This window comes from Seriola aureovittata, chromosome 2 (genome assembly GCF_021018895.1).
Source record: "Seriola aureovittata isolate HTS-2021-v1 ecotype China chromosome 2, ASM2101889v1, whole genome shotgun sequence".
In the NCBI taxonomy this organism is placed as follows: Eukaryota; Metazoa; Chordata; class Actinopteri; order Carangiformes; family Carangidae; genus Seriola; species Seriola aureovittata.
Window position 1 is genome coordinate 26,852,595 of NC_079365.1, and position 11,738 is coordinate 26,864,332.

At 40.4% G+C, this 11,738-nt stretch overlaps 3 protein-coding genes across 3 annotated transcripts; 1 reads left to right on the forward strand and 2 right to left on the reverse strand.

Annotated features, from left to right (window-relative positions):
- Positions 1-293: 293 nt before the first annotated feature.
- LOC130177377 (E3 ubiquitin-protein ligase TRIM39-like) lies at positions 294-1,709 on the reverse strand. Its single transcript, XM_056389082.1, has one exon. The coding sequence runs from the start codon at positions 1,707-1,709 to the stop codon at positions 294-296; it is 1,416 nt and encodes a 471-aa protein (XP_056245057.1).
- A 1,154-nt stretch (positions 1,710-2,863) lies between these two features.
- Positions 2,864-5,550, forward strand: LOC130175525 (protein ATP6V1FNB). Its single transcript, XM_056386072.1, has 5 exons — positions 2,864-2,884; positions 3,232-3,410; positions 3,990-4,167; positions 4,518-4,620; positions 4,968-5,550. The coding sequence occupies exons 2-5, from the start codon at positions 3,235-3,237 to the stop codon at positions 5,084-5,086; spliced, it is 576 nt and encodes a 191-aa protein (XP_056242047.1). The 5' UTR covers positions 2,864-2,884; positions 3,232-3,234; the 3' UTR covers positions 5,087-5,550.
- Positions 5,551-5,688: 138 nt separating this feature from the next.
- Positions 5,689-9,614, reverse strand: LOC130175517 (complement C1q subcomponent subunit B-like). The gene is made up of 5 exons (XM_056386061.1): positions 9,483-9,614; positions 8,689-8,851; positions 7,961-8,192; positions 6,796-6,913; positions 5,689-6,342 (listed from the first exon to the last, which is right to left on the reverse strand). Exons 1-5 carry the CDS (start codon positions 9,483-9,485, stop codon positions 6,133-6,135), a joined length of 726 nt encoding a protein of 241 aa, XP_056242036.1. The 5' UTR covers positions 9,486-9,614; the 3' UTR covers positions 5,689-6,132.
- Between the last annotated feature and the right edge of the window lie 2,124 nt (positions 9,615-11,738).

Genomic DNA, 11,738 nt, shown 5'->3' on the forward strand with positions numbered 1-11,738 from the left:
ATCAACCATACATACGCCCATAATTATAACATAATTTGCGCCTTACAATACAATACAACAATACAATAAGAACATTAGTGGAGTCATACATTGTGTTCTGTAACTTTTCGTCCACATAGTAGATTCGTCTCTCGTTATCAGTTCTGCTTCTTCTCCCGTCGTCTCACAGCAGAGTTTGGTCCAGGTCCTCATAAAGTAAAACACAGAACTCTCACAGAATTTTCTAAAATCCAGGATAAATCTGCTCGACAGTCTCAAAAACAGAGCAGTTGTTGAGGACAGAGGTTGACAGATTATCCAAAAGGCCACCAACTCATACGGTACTCTTTGCTTTCTGTAGACCCATTCACTGGTAATATCTTCAGTGGGAGTGCATTTCCATTGCTGAGGTATGGAAACAGTCTCTCAGTGAAAGTGTGTGTGAAGGTGTGTATGTGTGCGTTAGTATCAAGATCAGAGAACGACAGTTTTCCTCTGTTCCAGTCCAGATTAACTCTGATCCTCTGGAGCTTCTTCTTCACTGATACAACAGTGGATGGAGCTGGTGGTGACCATGCTGAGTATTCGTTTTGATAGAACGTTATTCTCCATAATCCAGACTGTGGTTGTTCCTTCCTCTCAACAGACTCTGTTGCCACACCAACTCTCCAGTTTGTATTGTCTCCAACCTCAACGTCCCAGCTGTGAGCCCCTGAGTTAAAACCCTCAGAGCCCAGGACAGAAGGCCAAAAATCAAACCTCTCTGGATTGTCAGGAAGTTTCTGTCTCTCTCCATGACTCACACTGGTCAGATCCTCAGACAGGATGAATCCTGGATGAGCAGTGTTTGGATCCAGAATCACAGGACTGCAGGAGACCATGTCCTTCATCTTGTCCCAGATGTTGAAGGTCAGGTTACCCAGATGTTTGGCCACGTCTATCAGAGCTCCAGAGACCAGCTGTGGATCATCCAGCAGGGGGTGCTGCTGGACTCTTTCCACTGTAACCTTGTAGTTCTTCAGGAATGAGACGTCTTCAGCTCTCAGCTCGTCCTCTGTGGCTCTGACTGTGTGTGACAGAGCTGCGATCTCTCTGCTCAGAGCCTCCATCTTCTCCTTCATCATCCGACTCTTCTGCTCCTCTTCCTCCCTCAGAGCAGTGATCCTGGCCTCCTCTTCCTCCTCTAGAAACTGGTGAAGCTTCTTAAACTGCTCCTTAATCTGCCTCTCTGTGTGTTGGGCCTGGACCTTAATGTGTTCTGCTGTTTGATCACAGTTTCCTCTAACTTGTTCAAACAGCTTCCGTTTTTCGTGGAAGAGCTTCAGGGTTTTCAGAAGCTCGTCTTTGCATTCCTGTGCAGCTTCATCGATGGGTCTGAATCTGTGGTTGGTGTGTTTTTCTGAATCTCTGCAGACGAGACAAACTGGCTGCTGATGGTCCAGACAGAAGAGTTTAAGTTTCTCAGAGTGCAGACTGCAGAGAGACTCTGAGGATCTCTGATCTCTCTCCTGTTTGAAGGCCTCACACAGGTTCTTTAACGCCAAGTTACGAGGTGGATCTTTTAGTAGAGATCTTTCCTTACAAATTGGACACTCACATGTTTGTTTCTTTCTCCACCATCTCCTCAGACAGTGTCTACAGAAGCTGTGTCTGCATGACAGGACAACAGGATCTTTAAAGATGTGATGGCAGACAGGACAGGAGAGATCCTTTCCAGATTGAGAAGCCATTTTTTCTGAGTGATGAAGGAAATACGGCAGGAACAACGACAAAAACAGGGTACCTTCTCTTTCAGATCAGATTTTTGTATAATTCCATCCACTTTTCCAACGACTCTCTCCTGTAGCTGTTCTTCTTTTGTGAAGTTGTGGCTCCGATCCGATGGTTGTCGATGTGCGAAACAAATAGAACCTGTTCTTGTTTGCATGTTGTTCTCAGGTGTGTCAGGTAAGGGTGGAGCTTTGTTATGCAGCTCAACTATTAAATCAACTTATAGATTTTTTCATTCCTGTGTGTTGCAGACCAGTAGAAGGTTCACTGGCCCATTCAGCTCAGATGGTGTCGGGTGTATTAAGGGCATTATGGGATTGTATTTCTAAACTAAAATAAAAGTAATAAACAGAAATTTCTGAGAAATCCTTTTAGGCGTCTTGTTATTTCTGAATTTAATTAAATGTCATTCAAGTATAATACAGCTTCATAACTCAAGCTACATTTCCATTTATACCTTTGACTACAGAGCTATGGAGGACCACAAGTGTCACAAAAATAGTAATGAAGCATTTCAATAATAAATAAGTATTTGTACAATAAAAATATACAATAATAAATTTGTTTACATATGAATTTATTAATCTATAAATGAATAGACTAAGTTACAAAGTAATTCATTATGTGATATTTTAACAAAAAGAAAAAGAAAAAGAAGAATTTAAAAAAAGGAGTCAACAAATGAAATATTAATCCATCAATAAATTAAAAAAGGATTATAAAAACAACATAAAACATAATTATACATTAATGAATTCATGAATAGATGATGGATTTAAAAATCTATTTGAAAATTCAGTTTAAACCTGGAATAAAGTTTTTAATTAGGTATTTAGTTTTATTTTTTCTATTAGTGATTCGATTAATTTAGTAATTTATTTATTTATTATTTTACAAGAACTTATTACTTGTGGGTTATGAAGCATTCACAAATTTTTTTTAATTTATTTTTTATTTCAATGAGGGCGGGAATTATACAGAATTGCAGCATGATTAGTGTGTGTGTGTGTGTGTGTGTGTGTGTGTGTGTGTGTGTGTCTCATGTTTCCCTGTGTTACAGTGTGTCATCTGAGCCACAGCTCATTTCCACAGTGAGCGGCTGATCCTGCACAGCTCTGCTTCTGGCACCTCAAAGGTAAATTAAGATATTTTGGATTTAACAATTCACTAATATTTCATAATGGGATTTCAGAAACACAGCTCCTCTAAATACTGGTATACAGCCTGTTGCTCAGTGTGATTGATTTCCAATTCCAAATTCAATTAAAATTTTTCATGATCTTCCAAACTTAGTCACTAGTGTGGAAAAAGGTGCTTTAGCTAATTCACTGTTACAGTTGGGAACACAAAGAGGCAGCGTAGTTGTTAAAATCATGCAAAATTGTTTGAGAATCTGAAAGTGAATTTATTTAATTCAAATTTGAAACAGTGTAAAACTGTGTTGGAAAGGTAAACAGAGATTGTAATGAGGCTTCCCGGCAGGAGATGCGCTGCCTGCTGACGACTCAGAGCCAGAACTGCTACCGGGAGCAGATTCAGAAGGAGATGTTGACACGTTTGGCCTGGAAGAGCCGCTACGCCAAGCTCTACCCGTCCTGCTACAGCCCCCAAAACTACAGCAGAGAGTCCACACAGCTGGCCCACCTGCCTGCTGCCTCCCGGTGAGCTGCTCCACTCACATTAAACCTGCTGTCCGAGGTGTTCATGTAAAACTAAGACTCAAAAGACACACAGAGGATCTAACAAAATAGTTCACCACGTGTCAGCAACAGGTGAGCAGACAAGCAGATAGAAAGGACAAAAAAACAAAAAGGCAGGCAGGAGTCAGGCACAGGTAAAGCAGACAGACAGGTATGATACAATCACATGGGGTGAGTGAAACTGGGCTGGTTAATAATGGACATCTGATTAGGGAAATGGGGAACAGGTGAGCGGCCAGGTGAAGGGAATCAGGTGACTGGGAGCAGCGGGAAACCCTGGGTTAACCTCAGGACAGGTTGGAGCGGCTGGATCTGGAATGACATGAGTTAGTGGTGATGGAAGAAGAACTAATAATAATGAACAATGAGGGAAACAGGTGTGTCCCAGCTCTGATGTGTTTGCTGAGTCAGTGTTTACTGTGTCTTCAGTTAAATCTGTGAAGTTAAGGTTCAAAAAACGTTTTAAATAAAGGTACCGTACATAAGCCTACAAACCATTGATCATACACACTAATCTTATGTTTATGCTCCGCCCACCAGGGCAGCCCTGCCTCCTGTTACCAGGACACCCAAGAGTCAGAGCAACCTTCCTCCTCCTCCTCCTCTTCCTCCTCCTGTGCTCTCTGTGGAGGGGGACGGGCGTCTCAGTGTTCCTCCCACGATGAGGCCAGTTTCTCCCCAGACCAGACAGACTCTCTATCAGGACTCGTCTCAGCACGTATGAAACCACCATTTGGTTTAAATTGTCCAACATCAACATACATCCAGGTGTTACACCAATCTAAACACTAATGTACAACTGATTGTAGAAATCTGGGTTTTAATTACATGCAGCTTGAAATCAAAACTTGTTTAATCTTAATTTTAAATCTTTCACTATTATGCATAAAACACATTTGTACTAAGACTTTCTAACGATGCTAATGATTTTTATTAAAGATGATGCTGGCAGTTACACCACAAAACACAGCCAGTCATTTCATAACCTGGTTGTTCACTACTACTATATTTCTGCTGTTTGAACAGAAAATATTTACAAAATAATTTAAAACAAAATGTCCTGTGCAGGGGAGAGGGCGGAGTCTGTACCTGCACAGACGTGGACAGATGAGACCCGAGGAGAAGTTTGATTTTCCCGTGCTCTCGTCCTGGGAGTACGGGTGGAGGCTGGGTAAGATGGAGGGACTGTCTGCTCCACGGTTAGACGTCAAACAGAAGCTGCATCTTCTATTAAATCCTGTTCTAGATTCAACAAGAGTAAGAATCTACAGGTGTTAATTAGCACAGCTAAGGCTCATGGGAATGTCAGGTATTTGCTGATGACGGCACTAGTCCAAAAGTCACTTTATCCTGAAGGGAACCTGAATGTCTCCAAAGAGGCAGCGCTGTTGTACAACGTTAGGTAACCTAGGTGATAGCTAGTGTCTACCATTGCCTCTGGAGTGAGCAGACTGTGTTGTTAGCTTGCAGAGAACAGTACGTTTTCCCCACAGTAACGCTGTCCGCCTGGACCCACAGGTGACTACACTCTGGATTACAGAACGCCGTCCCGTGCCAGGTCGTCGGTGGTGAAGAGCACCTTCTACGCCAGGAACGGTGTGTTCAGCAGCCCATCAGCCACCGACACGCTGGGCTGAAGTTCATCAGACGCCAGTGGCTTGATGTTTTTGTTTTACTGGCCAAAGGTCGGGTCATTTGGGGGATTTTAAGGGATCATAAACTATTCTGGGATCATGACAAATGGCAACTTTTGGGGGCAAGACATAAAACTTTGGCATTAGAGAATGCCATAACAAAACAAGGGAATGTATCTGATCAGAAATCCTTGACTTCCTGTAACACTGTTTGTTTACCATCCACACAGCTGTAAGTTTAAATGTCCTGTAAGCTGATACTGTGTGATGGATAATGAATGAACTCCTGGCCTGGGATCAGTCAGAGTGAGTCACTTCATCTCGACACCTGATACCTCCGTGTTTCTAAACAGTGACCTGGAGGAAATGTTACACACCACAACACTGAATCATTTATTTCTAATCAGTCATAATAGCAGTGTAGTTTTATTACTTTCTTTGATCCCAGGTGTGTTCGTGTTTGGAAGAAGTCAAGGTTATTAAAAAAAGATTTGTAAACAAATCCCATAAAAAGTTGATCTGTCAATGTGTATAATAAAAGAGTTTTAAAGAATATGTGTTTCTTAAATGCTCATAGAATAACACAACAGAATCACAAACATTACTGATGTAGATTTAGTTGTTTAATGTTAGAGTTGTATAATGTATGAAGAGTATGTCAGTCAGTATGGAAGCAGTAGCAGATTTCAGTCTTGTGCTTTCATTTTTGAAGGTGAGGCAATTTGTTTATATTTGGATTACAGACTGTCCCTTTAACTGATCTTAAAACAGCTGAATAAATCTTCTGAATGTCTCACTGAAATGGATTTTTGCTGGAAAGGCTGGAGTTTGATATAAAATGTGTTATGTTTTTTAAAAATGCACATCAGTAATTTAAAGTACATGTGATTTGTTTTGACTAAAACATGCAACACGCGGCAGCTGAGCTGACCTTTATTAATTCTGCTGTTGGATTACAGAAAACACATATTTCACTTGATTGCTGTAAATGTCACTAAAAGTCTCATTTTATTCCGTCTGACTGCGTGTGCGGGTGAGAGGCCGCGGCTCTAGGCGGTGGAGAAGATCAGGAAGCCGGTGAAGGTGTGGCTGGCGCTGCTCTGACTCGTCACGATGTTGTTGTACCTGGTTGCCTGGAGTGAGACTGTGTCCCCGACCTCCAGCTCCAGGACCGCCGAGCCGGAGGTGACCAGGAAGCCCTCGGCTATGTCACACAGCGCCATGTGGGTGTCGCTGCCCTTCAGCAGGTTCAGACACACCTGGAGCATCAGACGAATACAGTCAGGGGCAGATAAACCACAGTACAGCTTCAGAGCTCAGCCTGAAGGTTACAGTGGAAATATATTTATACATGCAAGGAACCAAGGAAAACAGGAAACAGGAGGGTAACACACGTTAGGCAGCATCATAGTAAGTTTAAAACTCATGGCACAGCAGCAAACCTTCCTGGGTGTGGAGGAAAGAGACCTGATGTAGAAAGTATCTGTGTTTTTGTAAGAAGAAAACTAAACGAGCAAAGACTTCACACCTGGAAACCTTTCTGCTCGCCATTCTGGACCAAAAAACACCTGAAAAGTACTTTTTACTACAGAAGAAAAGAAACTGGGTAAACCTGTAGAGTCTGATCAAAGGTATGAGCGACATAAGAAGTAAAGTACTGGAGTAATAAACGACTAGATGAACTCTTGAAGACAAGCTGAAGTCGGACTCACTCTGCTCTTTGCTGATATGTGGTAACTGAAGAAATAGACGCCTTTGATGACGCATACGAACGATCCGTTTGTCAGCGAAACTCCTTGAAACTGTTGATCCAGGTCCGGTAAGATATCGCTGTGGGAAGTTGACACAAACATCTCAGTGTTTATTCACTATTTTATGTTTGTCATCAAAAAGATTTTCGGGATGAAATGTAATTATTCTGGTGACTTTTATGTAGCGCCATCAACTGGTCAGCGTTTTAATTTGTCCAGTACATTGATTTCAGGTCAAATACCTGCAAAATGAATGACATTCCCATCAGGCTCAGCTGTACTTTGTATTAAGTGCTAACTAATATGGGAAACATGGTAAATATAACACCATCTTAGCATTAGCATGTTAGCATTGTTACTGTGAGCATCTTGTTAGCATGTTAGCATGCTTTGAGTGTTTAACTCAAAGCTCTGTTGTACCCATGTGCAGCCTCACAGAAACACTAGCTTGGCTATAGACTCTTAGTTTTGTTTCTTTTTCTTTTTTCTTTAGGAATACAGAGTTTTGTAAATTATGTCTTTTGCGAAATCAGCAAATCTCACCATTTATCGTTCAGTCAGATCAAAATAAAAGACTAAATACACGAGAACACACCAATATAACAACAATAACAAACAATAAATGTCCCACAAAATGTTTAGACTCTTTGTTTTTTCCTTCTGTTTTAGTGTTTGACAATGTTGGTGCTTGTTGGTGAAACCAGTTCAACCATAAAGGCACTGAAATCGTATTTTCTTAATCTGTTACTGTTTTGTTTGTGTCAGTTAAGAGACTCTTCTCACTGGCTTCATGTGGGCGAGGCTCAGCTGGAGAACAGTGATGTCACGTACCTTTGTCTCTCTTCGAAAAAGATTTTTTGTTTTTCCAACCTAACTTTGGTGCTTATTTATTCATGAATATTTCATATCATAGAGAGACACTCGATGATTTTAGACCAAGTTTTGAGTGAATTCAGACTGCAAATAAGAACTCATGAAACTGTCACAGATATTTGATTGATCCCGCCCTTTAACCTCTCCGGGCCAATCAAACCTTCCTCTCTCTGTTCCCCGTCCCATTCGTTTACATCACGTCCCATTAAACGCCACTCCTGCTCTCTCTCTCTGACTTTACACCGTCACCGACCTGTTGAAGTTCATGGTTGTGTCGACCTCTGGTGACTGTGGTAAGACACGTTTTTGGGAGAAGAAGGCTCTCGACTGTTTGGAGGGGTTGAAGGGTCTTCCCTTCTCCCCAGGCTGGCCTGGATATCCGGGGGGCCCCGGCAGACCCACGTCCCCCTTCATCCCAGGCCGTCCCGGGGGGCCCCGCAGACCTGGCCCCCCCTTCTGGCCCCTGACAGGCTGGCCTGACTCACCTGCTCATACAAAAACAAACAGACAAACAAACAACAAAATGACACTTATGTCACCAGGTTGAAAGTTTGAGCTGAAAGATGAAAGATAGGTATTTTATTTTAGCTGAACTGATCTTATTATTGTAACAAAAGGAAATGTTTAGTAATTTTAATTTTGCATCAAGGTCTCTCACTGCAACTAAATCGAACATAAACACAATTAAATGAAAAAGTATCTTCATCAGTTTGACAACACAAGTGGAGCACAACAAAGATGCTGCAGATATAGTTTATTAGTTTAATAAAGTTGAATGATTTGTTCAAAGTTGTAAAATTGTACCAGCTGAGTGAAGTTCACTGAACTTAACAAAACAGGTTTAATAACCTGCAGCTGCACGTGACACTCGAGTTGATTTACATTTACATTTTGTCAGAAAAGAGCTGGTGACAACATGAAGAAAAACGTGAACAGAAGATGTAAATGTATTTGATGTTTTCATGTTCACTCTGAGCTCACCAGGGTCTCCCTTCTCTCCTTTGGTACCGTCTCTGCCATTGGGCCCGTGGGTGCCCGGTATCCCAGGAATCCCTGGGGCTCCACAGGACGTCTGTGTGACGACCGGGGCGACGTGAACCAAGAGCAGCAACACTGCAGTACTGCAGCTCAGCCACCGGAGGGCCTGGACACAGACACAGATACACAAACCAAGTTTCCATCATAATCAGCAAAAGACTGTGAATTAATGTTTCCAATGTTTAGTGTTGTCTTGTTTCCGTTCACCACTGTTATGTGAACATTGGATGTTGGGAACATCGACATGAACAGTTTAAATTATTATAATCAGAAATCTAATCAGTAAAAGCCACACAAAACAACGTATACACATTATACAAATACATTAACTGCACATAGAAAAGACACATTTGTGCAGAGTTGACAGGTTTTAAGGACTGCGCTGAATGTTTGACCACATTATCCACAAATTATATATATAATACGATATACAATGTTCAAATTGAGTTATTATTTAAAACAAATTAATGACTTAAGATCTCACTTTAAATTTAGATATATGACATTTTCAGACATCCAGCCCAGGACAACAGAAGCTCTGACTCTTATGACCCACAGAGAAAATGATACTTAACTATGTTTGAAGATTACATCAAGAAACATTCAGCAAGAAATATGATATAACTGTACAATATCCACTTCTGTATCAACAGTGCATCTGTCTGAATGAGTGATTTCCTCTCTCTCTCTCTCTGTCTCTGCCTGGTCTTTGGTTTTCGAGGACAGAAAGGTCTCACCATTTGCAGGTAGTGCAGTCACTCGTCCTGAGGTGGAGTGATAAGCTGATGAAGAGCGGAGGCGAAGAGCTGTTCTGCTTCTCAGCGACAGCAGCAGCTCAGTCAGAAAAAAACAGGAAGTGAAACAGTTTAAGAGACAAACGTCGCTGCTCTATTGGTGCTCAGGATGATCTGTTGCAGCCAGTGATGGAATAACAGAGTTCATTTAAATTCAGGTACTGAGTATGTTCATTTCACGTTTCATGTTACTTATACTTCTACTAAAATCTATTTTTTATTTTTAAAAAAGTTTATAAAAACAGTCCTTAAGTACAGTTTTTTTCTTTACACCAATAAATTTCATCTTATGTTACTTTATGGTTTTACTCCACTAAACTTCAGAGGGAGTTATTCTACTTTTTACTTTTTACATTTATTGGCAGCTTTATTTAGTTGCTGGTTATTTTGTAGATTCAGATTATTTGTGCAGAATCTGAGCAACAAATGAGTCGTGATGTATTATTACAGATTAGCAGTAGCCTGTATAAAGTTTACAAACTTTACAAGCTAAACAACGTTAACGCTAAATTAATTGGCTAGCTTAAATAAAAGTATCAATACCACAATGTAATGTAAAAATACTCCATTGCAGGTACTTTTACTTTTTTCCTATTACAAAATATGCTTAAAGTATCAAAAGTAAAAGTCGTCGTATTATTATGTAGTTGATATTTTTAGCTTGTTAATACTGATGCATCATCAGCGTATAAGCAGCATTTTAGCAATTTCCTGCAGCAGTTTCACCTCTGAGAGTTTGATGACTTTTCCTGTAGATCTGTTTTCTTATTTTATTTATCTGACAAAACAATTTTCTCATCAGTGGAAGTGAAACAGTTTAACAAGAAGTCAGGAAAACTCCACCTGAGGAAGAATTGATGATGAAGCATCATTGAATGTATATGATTAAAAAAAAAATCTTTCCTCCAAATTAACATTTTGTTCTGTTTTTCCTCTGAACTTCCTCTTTGTTGGTGCCTGAGACACAAACTCTTTTCCTGGCAGTGTGTTTCTGAAGTTCTTAACCTCAGTCGGGACGTCAGTATCTGTTCCACAAAATGTTAAATTTCCTCAACAATATCTATAAGCAAAGAGCTGATGTGTATTTTTAATAATTACATCCTGTGAAATATGCCAGTTTGTAATTTTCTGATCCTCTTTTCATTTTTTTTCATTCTAACCCTGTTTTTGTGTCATGTCATCCCAAACTCTATTTTTATTACTATTTATGATCTATATTTTTCAGCAATAGCCATTAAATTAATTTACACATAGTAATTATTAACTATAAAGTTGTTTTCATTGTTAGTGGAGGACTCTTGATTCTAGTTGCCTTCACCTGCACAAGGTATTCTTTGGGAAACCTGTAACTCCAAATAATAATACAACCCCGTCTCCAAGAAATTATGTTTTTATACAAATTTAACTGCAAAAGCAAACACGTTCTGTAGGAAGTGTATCTTTGAATGGGTGAATGGAGGTGTGTTTGGGAAGATGGCGGCTGTACAAACCACAATAGTGACACCGGAGACGAGGCATCACACCCACAGTCCCGTCTGTGGTTTAGACCACAAAAACACTGTGGTTACGAAACCAGACCGCAGTCATTTGGTTAATCATTAACAATAACCAAGTGCTCTGAATGTACATTTATGAAAAAGTTGCAGGTAGCAACTTCAACCTGACATGTATTTACCAAACCTGAAAACACAGAGATATAAATTCGGTCAGAGACACATACGTCTCCATTTAGAGACCTAATCCCCCGTTCACCACATGAACTTTAGATCCTCGATAAGATCAATAATACTGAGAACTTAGCATGTAATGAGGCATAAACAGGTTGGTGCGGTGGAGGAACAGTAGAAGTGGACAGCGTTGGCACGAGTGTATCCACAGAGTAATAATGAGAAGTGTGGGGTTATAGAGGGCTGAAGCCATGAGCTCATATCTACAGTCTAGCGTCTGTTCAGGTAGTTTCTTAAGAATTGAAAACGAACCAAGAGTCACTTTGTGAACACAGAAAAAGAAAATGTACCAGTGCTGCAGGTTCGCTCTCTGTTAAAGTCTCGTTTTCAACTCTCTCGTTGTTTTCATCTGTGGCTATTCACATTGACTGCTGTCACCATGTTGCAAAAAATCACTTATAAATGAAATTAAATGATCTCTGTTCATTAAGAAATACTTAGAAAATGAGACATTAGATACAAACACAAAGGA